Here is a 12,575-nt window from a genome sequence, read left to right as displayed (position 1 = left end):
CTGCATATCAGGCAGAGTATTTAAAAGTCGATTAGTGGAGGGCAGGAATTCCTGCTCTCCAGTCCAGAGGTGGGAGCTTACAGCATCGATTGAGTGAATTTCGGAAGCAACAAAATTAGTGGATTTTAAAATGCTGGCTGACTGTAAGTGTGAAGCGTTGCCCTTTAAACGTTCAAAAGTGCGATGTCATGCATGTTTTAGTGCTTGTATAACTCGAGTTGCGGAGCACCCTTCATTTTTTTAACGTGTCACGATCGTATATACCCTAATAAAGTAACAAGAGTACATAACGAGAGGTACGTAAAGTACGTACTTCGAAGGTGCTGCGGGTGATCCGGAAGTGCTCCTTGAACTGAGTATCAGTGTATCGAGGTACCACATTTAGTACGTAGCCCTCAATACCATGGATTCTCCTATATGAGACTTCGCAGTCTGCATACAAAAGGGACGAATAACGTTCTTCACTGGTAACCAAAACAATGAAATGGTACCTTGCATGGCAACACGGGCAGCTTGCAGAACGAAGGTGAACCGCTGCTGCTGTCTGCGCCTCCGGGAATGAAGTTCGTCCAGATCATCGTCGTTCATAAAGAACTGCAGTAACTTGCGCTTGTATGCTGCCATTGTCAAAATGCGTGCAAGACAACGCGAACGGAAATGCCAGAGGCGTCAGGTGGCGCTCTCATACGTGCACGGGAATAAAATGGCATTACGTTGCGCTCCGACTCCGCTCCTAGGTGATGCGCTCGAGCCCTCCCTCTTGGAGCTTGGAGTACGCTAACTTAACGCGCCCAGTATGAGCCATTAAAGGCTTTCGCCTTAAAAAGTGGCCAAGACGATGTGGCGCCAAATTTGCAACGCCGGAAGTTTAGTACCACGTGACCTGAAGTGTGGGCGGAGCCAACGCTCAGCGTCAACTTTGAAAGTTTGGAACGAAGCGTGGTGGGAATTCGACGAATAGCACAAAGTCTCATGCAAATAGGGGAAATATAGGAAAGAAGGAGCAAATAGAGGCGACGAGTACGGAGGAGGTGTCAATGCTTTCGCATTACGCCAACGCGGGCTACCGCAGGGGTCTCGAATTTTTATCACGTCATCGGTCCAAATGACACTCAGATGTCCCTGCTACGCTTGCACCGTCCGGTGGCGATGTCGATGCTGTTCCCGCCACCCAGCTCCTGCGCTGTTGCTTGGTGCTCAAATTTTGTCTGGCGTTTTTATTGGTCCTTTGCGATCAAACGACCTCTGTGACGTCATCGCTGTCTCGAAAAATCAGGGAATTGCCTGATATTCGGTGGAGAGCTTTCGTGTAGCGATGTCGATACTGTCGCAGGCTCCCAGCTCCTCCAGTGTTGGCGGATTTTCAAATTTGGCGGCACCCTGTGATTGATCCTGGGAGACTACGCGACACTTGTGAAGTCACCACTGTCTCGACCAATCAGGGACGTTCTTTACAAGCGGCGGGTTTTGGTGGGACGACAGCTCTCATGCTATGACATTAAAATGGCTATTCCGGGGAACGCGATACTTCGCTTGAGCGGAGCTGCGGATGATATGGTTGTGCTTGGCAAAGACGGTATCGTTTAGAGAGATTCAGATTCACATGAGTGAAAGCCCTGCTTTTTGACTCATGAACGCGTGCATCTGTGTCTTCTGCACTTCAACTACAGGGGCCTGGAGGACGTTCATTTCTAAAATAGAGCTGGCACCATCACAACCTCTCCTAAACAGTGCTATGCGGGTACTGCAAAGCATTTCAGGATTGCATTGTCTCTGAATAACAACAGAGACTGCAAATGTTATAACAATCTGTTTTTCTTGATTATCTTCTTGCTTAATATTCTGCGGCGCGTACCGGCATAATCCGGCTGTAGAGACTCAGCGGAGCATAGAATGGAGCCAATGACGTACGACGAAAGAACGAAAATTGAATCGAACCTAAGTAAAATTGTTTTTTGTATCGCTCCCGTTGCGGGTGAGAATATTAATAGATTCCATTACGCAAAGAGTGAGCCTGCTTGGGCTATCGACTTTGCTGAGGAACGGCTTTGTCGGCGCATCCTTGATGTCAGATGCTGTTTTTTTTTTACCCTGAATTACAGGAAATATCTTCGCTTATCTGTGCAGATAAGAGGGCACAGGTGAGCATGGTGTGGAACGGCAGGTGGTGGATCACAGCTCTGTCGCTGATCCTATCAACGCTGGGCACGTGCCTAGCATATCCGAGCGGCGCCCCTGGCCATGCCTGCGGCGACATGCTTCCTTCACATCGGGGGTCAGAACAACATAACGGGACCTACTCTCCTTACCATCTGGCCCAAGAGAAAGTGGCGTTCCAGCCTAACGACGTCATACTGGGTACTTGAGATAAGGCTTTCCCAGCGTTCCAGCTCGAGCAGTCTTAATTAACCATCAGGGACGTTGAGATGCCTTTGCTACGGATGCTCTATGTGCTCTTCAGCAAGATATCCTGTTCGAAAGCGAGAGTGTCACCGTGGGAACACTACGTGTCACAGCTGGAATTCGCCAGCAACAGAGCACACTGCCTCAATTTACTCTTGGAGGGTATGCTCTCACGGACGAAAGTCCTGTTGATAAATTGGAAATTACAGCCCAAAAACACGTCGGATGCAGAAAGAAAAGAGGACACAAGCGCTTGTGCTTTTTGTTCTTTCCAGGTCTTTCGTATTTTTGCACTGTTTTTTCCAAGATGCTATACCAACCAGCTGAAATTCCGGTATAACTCCTGTTGATAAGTCGTATAAGAAGCGGAAATCGAATTCCGGTGATCATCAACGCTAAATGCGCACAATGCGCACTGAATGAGCAACTAGAGCCTCAGTGACATCTGTTGGAGCTACGCCACGCTTTTCAAACCATATATGGCCACTTTCAACACGAACGCGTTGTCCCCGTGCGAAGCCCTACTGTGCTAGCTGCATTATAGAGACCATCTGCACAAGAACTTTCTCTAACATTTTAGTTCTAAGCTACCGCTCTTGCCAGAAGTATCGAGGCAATAGAGTTTATTTCTTAGCCGTATAGTTGCGCCCTCATGGCAACACTAACGATAAAAAGGTATCGAAAGGCGAGAACAAGGCTTCTGCTTACCTAACATAGATTAGGAGCTGAAGGGGTGCCAGTGTGCTCCGGCACGTGGCTGAGAAGTGGAGAGTTGTGCAGAAACTTGTCTGGTCCAGGACAATCATATTGCAATGTGAAAATGCAGACGACGACCAGAGTAAAAAAAGTAAAACAAAATACAAGACTTTACTACTCCCGCGCTGGAGCATTGTTCACAAAGTGTTGTTTCTTAGTGACGCAAAATCTATCCGTCTGGTATTATGTGATGACGTCGTCACCATCCTGAAGCCCTCGCGCTAGCAGAACGAAAAAACCAGAGTAAAATCAAATTCAAAGACTCAATGGGAGACGCTCATTGGAAAAGTGCGAATGAAAAAGTACTGTAGTACAGCCAGTACTGCCGAGCAAGATTTTTCGCGTGACATATGTGATCGTACGTAATTCGTTTACCTTTCTCTGAACTCTTTCCCCCTTTCTTGATGTTTATGTTTTGCCTTTCTGTGTATTGTTTCCAGCAGTTCTCTGTTTTCGTATATTGTCACGTAGTGGTGACGGCAGTCGAAGCAGCGATGAAGACGGACGAAAGGATCTTCTAAAAGAACTGTTTATTGGGCTGACTTGCACCCAAAATGGACTGAATCACTCGGCGGCGGCGAAGCGACAAGCGTGCTCGGTGGTCGTCGAACAGAATGCCCGCCGCTGTCGGCCGTGCTCAATTTAAAGCTGATAGCGAACATTCGAGATAAAGGGCGCAAAGTTACTAGAACATTCCGGAACAACGTAGAATCAGCTTTGCCTGGCTGCGATCAATCGAGATAAATCTAGTCGCGTCTTGCGTCGCAAACAAAGCGATAAGGTGGTGTCGCGGCAGATTTGAAAAACGAATAAACACTGCAAATATTCGCGGCATTACTCCCCTCTCAAAGAAGCATCGACCCGATGCATTAAAACAAATAATGCGACTAGTAAGGGAAAAAAAAAACGGATCTTGCGAAAATAGAGCATGGAAATGCAGCGGCCTTTAGCGCGCATAATACGGCTTCAGACGGACTACATGGACAACTTCTGGTCGTACGCGGCGTCGCTGGGATGCAGTCATTGCGTCAGGGATGACTTCATAATCCAGTTCACCCAGCCGACGAAGAACCTTGTACGGGCCGAAATAGCGGCGCAAAAGCTTTTCACTCAATCCACGGCGGCGAATGGGCGTCCACACCCAGACTTGGTCTCCTGGCTTGTATTCCGCGTTGCGTCTTCGTAGGTTGTAGCGTCTGGCGTCGGACCGCTGCTGATCTTTGATCCGTAATCGGGCAAGCCTTCGAGCGTCTTCTGCGCGTTGAAGGTAGGCGGCAACGTCGACGTTCTCTTCTTCTGTAACGTTGGGCAGCATGGCGTCTAGCGTGGTCGTGGCATCCCTGCCATGGACGAGCCTAAAAGGCGTCATCTGGGTGGTCTCCTGAACTGCGGTGTTGTAGGCGAAGACGACGTAAGGCAGGATGACATCCCAGGTTTTATGTTCGGCATCGACATACATAGCGAGCATATCGGCGATGGTTTTGTTCAGGCGCTCGGTCAGTCCGTTGGTCTGCGGATGGTATGCAGTTGTCCTCCGGTGGCTGGTTTGGCTGTAGCGCAGGATGGCTTGCGTGAGTTCCGCCGTAAATGCTGTTCCTCTGTCCGTGATGAGCACATCGGGGGCGCCGTGTCGAAGAAGAATGCACTCCACGAAAAATTTGGCCACTTCTGCTGCTGTTCCGTTCGGTAGGGCTTTCGCCTCGGCGTAGCGGGTCAGGTAGTCGGTCGCTATGATGATCCACTTATTTCCAGATGTTGACGTTGGAAAAGGGCCAAGCAAGTCCATGCCAATCTGCTGAAAAGGTCTTGAGGGAGGTTCAATGGGGTTCAGAAATCCTGCTGGTCGTGTGGGAGGAGTCTTTCGTCGCTGACAATCTCGGCATGTTTTCACATAGTGTGCGACATCGGCAGACAGTCGGGGCCAGTAATACTTGTCTTGAATGCGGCGGAGGGTGCGAGTAAACCCGAGATGTCCAGCTGTCGGCTCGTCGTGTGAAGCCTGTAGAACTTCTTCGCGGAGACAAGTAGGTACAACAAGGAGGTAGGCTGTTTTGTTCGCTGTAAAGTTCTTCTTCACAAGGACCTCATTCTGCACACAGAAAGAAGACAGTCCTCGCTTGAATGAAGCGGGGGGTGAAGAAACCTTGCCTTCCAGGTACTCGATGAGGCCTTTTAGGTTGGGGTCCGAGCGTTGCTGCTGAGCAAAAGAGCTTGCGCTGATGGGTCCCAGGAAGGCGTCGTCATCGTCGTCCAGCGGCGGTGCATCGACAGTGGCTCGTGAGAGGCAATCGGCGTCAGTGTGCTTGCGTCCGGACTTGTAAACGACGGTGACGTCAAACTCCTGGAGACGCAGACTCCATCGAGCGAGTCGGCCAGAGGGATCCTTCAAATTGGCAAGCCAGCCGAGCGCGTGGTGGTCGCTGACCACCTTGAACGGCCGTCCGTAGAGGTAGGGGCGGAATTTCGACGTAGCCCAGATGATGGCAAGGCACTCCTTCTCAGTGGTCGAATAGTTAGCCTCGGCCTTGGAAAGGGAACGGCTAGCGTATGCGATGACCTTCTCCAGCCCGTCACTTTTTTGAACGAGAACGGCGCCTAGTCCCACGCTGCTTGCGTCGGTATGAACTTCAGTATCGGCGTTTTCATCAAAATGCGCAAGGATCGGTGGGGACTGTAAACGACGCTGAAGTTCCTTGAAGGCTTCTGCTTGCGGCGCTTCCCATTTAAACGGCACGTCTGCCTTCGTCAGTTGGGTCAGGGGCTCGGCGATGCGCGAAAAGTTTTTCACAAATCGTCGGTAATATGCGCATAGTCCGAGAAATCTGCGCACTGCTTTCCTATCGGCCGGCGGTTGAAACTGTTCAATAGCGGCTGTTTTCTGCGGGTCTGGGCGTACTCCTTCCTTGCTAACGATGTGGCCTAGAAACAGCAGCTCTTCGTAGGCAAAGTGGCATTTCTCTGCTTTCAAGGTTAGGCCAGACGATTTGATTGCGTCTAGTACTGTTCGAAGTCTTTTGAGGTGCTCTTCAAAGTTCGAGGCGAAGACAACGACGTCATCTAAATATACCAGACAAATCTGCCACTTCAGGCCTGCCAGCACTGTATCCATTACTCGCTGAAACGTCGCTGGTGCGGAACAGAGACCAAATGGCATCACCTTGAACTCAAACAGCCCATCCGGAGTTATGAATGCTGTCTTCTCGCGATCTCTTTCGTCGACCTCAATTTGCCAGTAGCCGCTCTTGAGGTCCATCGATGAGAAATATTTGGCGTTGCAGAGGCGGTCCAGTGTGTCATCGATGCGGGGGAGGGGGTAGACGTCCTTCTTTGTTATGTTGTTCAAGCGGCGGTAATCCACGCAGAATCGAAGTGCGCCGTCTTTCTTTCTCACTAGAACAACCGGTGCCGCCCATGGGCTGTTTGAAGGCTGGATGACGTCGTCGCGAAGCATTTCTTCGACTTGGTCCCGGATGGCTTGTCGTTCTCGCGGAGACACACGGTAGGGGCTTTGACGGAGAGGTCGGACGTGTTGATCCGTTATAATGCGATGCTTGGCAATTGGCGTCTGTCGCACCTTCGGCGATGTCGAAAAGCACTCACTGTAGTTTTGAAGCAGATTGCGGATCTGGTCTTGTCTGTTCCGGTGCAGGGCTGGGTTGATGTCGAAAGTGGGCTAGTTCTCATGGTCAGGCGGATCTTCTGCGGAGGGGTCGGAGAGGGCGAAGGAATCTCGTACGTCAGATATTTCGTCGTAGAAAGCAATCGTCGTTCCTCTGTTAATATGCCGGTATTCTTCGCTGAAGTTAGTCAGCAGTACTTCGGCCTGGCCATTGCGGAAATGTGCGATGCCTCTTGCGATGCTGATTCCTCGGTCTAGTAGCAACTGCATGTTCCCCTCGATGATGGCTTCAGTGTTTATGGCTTTCGTGGCGCCTACGGTCACGATAACGCTTGAACGGGGTGGGACGCTCACTTCTTCCTCCAGGACACTTAGGGCAACGTGATTTTCCCGAGTTTTCATCGAAGCGATGGCTTCGTCCGTCGAAAGTGTGATCAGCTTGGATCGCAGGTAGATGATCGCCTGATGCTCATTAAGGAAACCCATACCCAAGATCACTTCGCGGGAGCATTGCGGTAGCACAACAAAGGTCGCAGGATAGGTATGTCCTTTGACAGTCACTCGCGCCGTGCATCGTCCTGATGGCGTAATGAGGTGGCCCCCAGCGGTGCGAATTTATGGGCCGTCCCAAGCCGTTGTGACTTTTCTGAGCTGCGCAGCGAATGTTCCATTCATCACCGAGTAATCGGCTCCTGTGTCGACTAGAGCGGTAACTTTCCGGCCGTCGATAGTCACTTCTAGGTCGGAGGTCCTGGCTCTTGCATTGCATGTCGCTCTCGGCGTCGGGTCACGGCTTCGTCGCGTATGCGAGTCACGGGTTGGGCGTGTGGTCGAAGCTCCTCTGGGTGGCGGCGTCGATTTCAAGGTAGCTTGCGTCGTGGTCGAGGTTCTCATTGTGTGCGGCGTCGGTGCAGCGAGTGTCGGTTCTTCATGCGGCGTCGCGGGTGCAGCGTCTTCATGGGGCGTGGTCGGTGGAGGATCTTCGGCGTTTAGCTCGTGAGCAACCTCACCTCCAGAGGTTGCTGCCTTTAGTTTCCCCTACGGGGGCTGGGCGACCTTCCTCGTACTGCGGCTGCGTAGCTGCGGCGTGGCGACGCAAAGCGCGAGGTTGACGGCGATGGTGAGCGCGAAAAGCGGTTCGGCGTGTACTCTTCTCGACGCAGGTACTCGTCGATTTCGTGCGGACGTTGTCCGAAGCGTGGTCGTGGGGCGTTAACGGCAAATCCTCGAAGACCGATACGTCGGTACGGGCAGTGACGAAGAATATGGCCGGCCTCACCGCAATGGAAGCACAACGGCCGGTTGTCGGAAGTCCTCCAGGCGTCGCATTTCCTGGGGCTTGAGGGTCGGTCATTGGCTGGGCGGGCGGGGGCTGGGAGGCGGCGTTGTGGACCAAGTGGCTCATCTCGGGGAGGACGTGGGGGTTGTCGTTGGGGCTGAGCAGTCCTTACTGCAGCGGCGTAGGTCATGGCCTGGGGATCTGTGGCCGTCGGGGTGCCAAGTGCCTGTTGCACTTCTTCCCGTACCACGTCCATCAGAGTCGATGCTTGTGGCTGTGGGGAGGATGGCAGTAATCGGCGTAGCTCCTCTCGGACGATTTCGCGGATAACGTCCCGCAAGCTGTCGCTGGTGGTGGCCGGCGTGTCCGAACGGATTGCATAGGCAGAGGAAGGGCGGTTGTACTGCCGAGCTCGGACGTCGAGGGTCTTCTCAATCGTGCAGGCTTCCTGCATGAATTCCTCGACCGTTTTTGGCGGCTGACGGACGAGGCTGCCAAAGAGTTGTTCTTTGACGCCGCGCATTAAGAACTGAACTTTCTTTTCCTCGGTCATCCCGGGATCGGCGCGGCGAAATAGGCGCTTCATCTCCTCGACGTAACTGCGGACGGGCTCATTCGGAAGCTGGATCCTGGACTCGAGGAGTCGTTCGGCTCTTTCTTTCCTCACGACACTGGTAAATACCTTCAATAGTTCTCTCTTGAATAGCTCCCATGTCGTAAGGGACGACTCGTAGTTCTCGTACCACGTGCGTGCGGAGCCATCCAATGAGAAAAAAACGTGTCCAATCTTTGCCGCATCATCCCACTTGTTGAATGACGCCACGCGCTCAAATTGATCCAACCATTCTTCAGGGTCTTCGCCTAGGGATCCATTGAAAGTTGGCGGCACCCGCGGCTGCTGCAGTATGATCGGTGTCGACATCTTCGGCGAGATTGCGGTGCTCGTAGCCGCGTCTTTTCGCTGTCTTGTGCGGTCCGGCAGTTTCCCGAACTCAGGCTCCTCTCCCTGGAGACGTCGGCTGGCTCGCTGAGCTGCTGGCTCGTCCTCGGGTGCGAAGCGCTCAGGGCTGGCTTCACGACTTGAAGGGGGCGTCCGGAACATGGAAGGGTACCCCGCACCTCCACCAGATGTCACGTAGTGGTGACGGCAGTCGATGCAGCGATGAAGACGGACGAAAGGATCTTCTAAAAGAACTGTTTATTGGGCTGACTTGCACCCAAAATGGACTGAATCACTCGGCGGCGGCGAAGCGACAAGCGTGCTCGGCGGTCGTCGAACAGAATGCCCGCCGCTGTCGGCCGTGCTCAATTTAAAGCTGATAGCGAACATTCGAGATAAAGGGCGCAAAGTTACTAGAACATTCCGGAACAACGTAGAATCAGCTTTGCCTGGCTGCGATCAATCGAGATAAATCTAGTCGCGTCTTGCGTCGCAAACAAAGCGATAAGGTGGTGTCGCGGCAGATTTGAAAAACGAATAAACACTGCAAATATTCGCGGCAATATTCTTTATTCGCCGCTTACTACAGTTTCTCACATCCTGAAAGTAAACGCAGTTCATGGATCGAAGACCAAATCGGTGCTATAGCTGACCGTCAATATTGTGTTGACTCATTGTTTCGCAAGTGAAAGTGCTTTTAAGCCATTTATAATACTTAAAACACCCAAATACAATGCATTGCGCCTTCTTGGCTATTTTTCGAGGCGTCGTCTTGGCAATTTTGCAAGGCGTAGTCCACCAAACCGGTGCCACTTGCTGCTTGAAATAAACTTCTAGGCTTGATGTTAAACAAAACCTCGAACTTGCGCAGACTGCAAGCCGGCACATTTTTCTTTTCGATCTTTGTGTTATGCGCTTGTGGTTAGAGTGCCTGGCATTCTATTTCTCGCATTGTTGCTTAGCAATCGTCCCCTACTATGTCTCACATAGAGCACAGAATCTCAGGCATTGCTTCACTGCGCCTTTTATTTCAATCCTCTGTCTTTTTCTAAACGGCAGTTCTGCAGAGGTTAAAGCAGGTAATGTGGTTACTACGTTTCCAATTCTATACCAGTAAAGTTCATCAATTTCGTGCTTATCTGAAACCAAACAGATATACAACGCATCTCATTAAAGTATAATTTATAAACGGGCGCATATAGTCACTATCTTGAAGTTTTCATGGTTTCCGTAACGAGGAAACTGTCATTAAACCACCGAGATGAAAATTATCCTGTTTTGAGTGTCTAATGTCGGATGCTCACCGAGAGTCTGAGAAACCTCATTTCCCTTTTGTCGTTCTTGTTTGCCGTGCAGTGACCCTGTATTCAGAAAGCAAGAACTTCATGGGCTTCATGGTGAAAGCACTCGATGCGCAAGACAACCCAGTGGGCCAATTTGAACGCAGCGCAGTTTACAAGTCACTCGGGCGGCACTGCTCTGCCGTCACGCACGTGAACAAGAAACCGAAGACGATCGTCAACATGCTCTGGAAAGCCCCCGCCAGCACGACAGGAAGAGTGCACTTCAAGTGAGTTGTTCGCTCAAGCTGCTGCAGGAAAATGTGTTTCTTAGTCAAGGCTGCCTTACGGCTGACAATCAGACGACGTTTGGACGTCTGCTATTTTCTGTCGCTATTTTTTCTTGAGCCGTTCGTCTTGGCACACACACATAAAAAAGATGCATTTTACTTGTTTTTCCTGCTCCATTTATGTCGTAGCAAGGTACGGGGTACGAGTCTGCCATTCTTTTGTCGTTTGACCTCGTTGATATATTCCTCTTCCATTTGTTCTTCGTAAGAGAGCTGCATGCGTGTTTTTGTGTCCCCGGCCTCTACGCATGCCGTCATGCTGGGAAGCTAAAAGTGAGAAAGAAATACCTGGCCAGGAGGGCGATGATGATAGACGTCCGCCGTACGCCACGTCTCCCTCTTGGAGCTCAGGATAAAGGAGGAGTTTCCCTCAAGGCGGCTTGTCGCCCGCAGCGATGCGCGAAACCGACTGAATGAGGGTGCACTAGAGAGAAGACTTAGGAAATCGCTCGATTGTTACGGCTAGAACTCTTCTCTTCACGAGTCTTTTGAAAAAGATTTCGGGGCAGTGCGCTTCACTGATTATGCCTGACAATGATTATGAAGAATGTTGAAGAGAAGGCGGTCAGGGGCTATAGCAGTCACCGGAGGCGAGTTCACGTTTTCTGCGATAAATGATAATTCTTTTGTACTTCGTGCTCGAAAAAAAAAAGATTGCCCAGGAAATTAGGAGCCATTTAGTCAGTTAACTTCCCATCCCTTTGGTGGACAATGATCCTCTGTACGCATCGCAGAGGAGTGCGCAGGATATTCCACTTAGGACAAGAACAGGAGACATGCTCAGGACCGAACGACGAGGCGTCCCGTATATGCCAGTATTGAATTACTCGCCTACTAATTGCCCCTTGCCACCTACGACACCAGGAAAGAATTTTATTTTAAGTCTGCCTGGGGTGCACGTGGGTCTCAGTCACCCTTAAACAGAAAGAATCCAGCGTTCTCAAATTCTGTTGGTTACTATTACTGAGAGCAACTATATTCCTACTATTTGGCTATTTACTGTGCATTATGCAATAAAGCAAGAGCAAGAATAGAATGCTAAACGCAGTTCCCAAACTCGTAACTTTTTTCTGGTCACTCCCCTGCGGTGCTGCTGCTGTGCTCTCTCTCTCTCAGATGCATATTTATGGAGAGAAAAATTGATTTAAAAGTTTCCCCTCTACCCCATTTCAACTTGTGACTTCAAGAAAAACATTGACTCCGTGATCATTGTTTTGCAGTGAATGTCGTCGAGCCGCGGTTACCTGTATGAAAAAAAAAAACTGCCTGCAGTTTGTTAGCGAAAACGGTCAGCGTTGACGATATCTGCATTTCATATTTTGGCTCTTTATAGCTTCTAGAGGCTCCATTGTAAGTGAATGCATCAAATATGTCAATAGAACAACACGGTAGCGCATCGATAGAGGCCAACTTGAATTTGTCTGCAGCGTCCCTTTACAAGAGCGTGATTGGGACGGCTGCTTTAGTTGCCCTTGTGACCTCTCCTTGAGAAGTTTCTTTCCTGGGTCGCCTTTAACTGTATTCCGCATTTTTCTGTCCTTCGCTGGCCTTTTCAGGGCGACCGTCGTCCAGAACTACCGCTTATTCTACCGGGACGTGATGAGCGAGACCAAGAGTTGAATTTCGAGGCGCTGCCATCTCGCGTACAATAAACATTTGTGAACTCAGCTGTGCACAGAGTACCTTTATTCCGCTACTTAACCTTGAACCATAGACAGCACACTATACCAAGCATACCCCCATGAATACATATTAAAGTACAAGTTATTTTAGCAGTGTCTGTTGGCGCAAGGCATAACAGGGAAGTAGAGAGGAAACGGCTGGACAACTTAACGTTGGATCTACTGCGTATTTTACATACGGAAACAAGGCAAGAAACAATGCAGCAAAGCCGTGGTTATATTATAAGCGCCGACTAGGTAGGACGTAGAGGGATGAAAACCACTTT

At 50.5% G+C, this 12,575-nt stretch overlaps 1 protein-coding gene across 1 annotated transcript in view; it reads left to right on the top strand.

Moving 5' to 3' along the window:
* LOC144094061 (ferric-chelate reductase 1-like) overlaps positions 1–12,294 on the top strand; it is a 35,362-nt gene extending 23,068 nt beyond the window's left edge. Inside the window, exons 3-5 of the mRNA XM_077627929.1 lie at positions 2,128–2,358; positions 10,354–10,567; positions 12,184–12,294. Coding sequence (XP_077484055.1) covers positions 2,148–2,358; positions 10,354–10,567; positions 12,184–12,247 — 489 coding nt within the window. The 5' untranslated portion in view covers positions 2,128–2,147 and the 3' untranslated portion in view covers positions 12,248–12,294. The remainder of the gene's footprint in view (positions 1–2,127; positions 2,359–10,353; positions 10,568–12,183) is intronic.
* Positions 12,295–12,575: the final 281 nt, after the last annotated feature.

Source organism: Amblyomma americanum, chromosome 6, assembly GCF_052857255.1.
Source record: "Amblyomma americanum isolate KBUSLIRL-KWMA chromosome 6, ASM5285725v1, whole genome shotgun sequence".
Lineage (NCBI taxonomy): Eukaryota > Metazoa > Arthropoda > Arachnida > Ixodida > Ixodidae > Amblyomma > Amblyomma americanum.
This window is presented reverse-complemented; position numbering and strand designations above follow the sequence as displayed.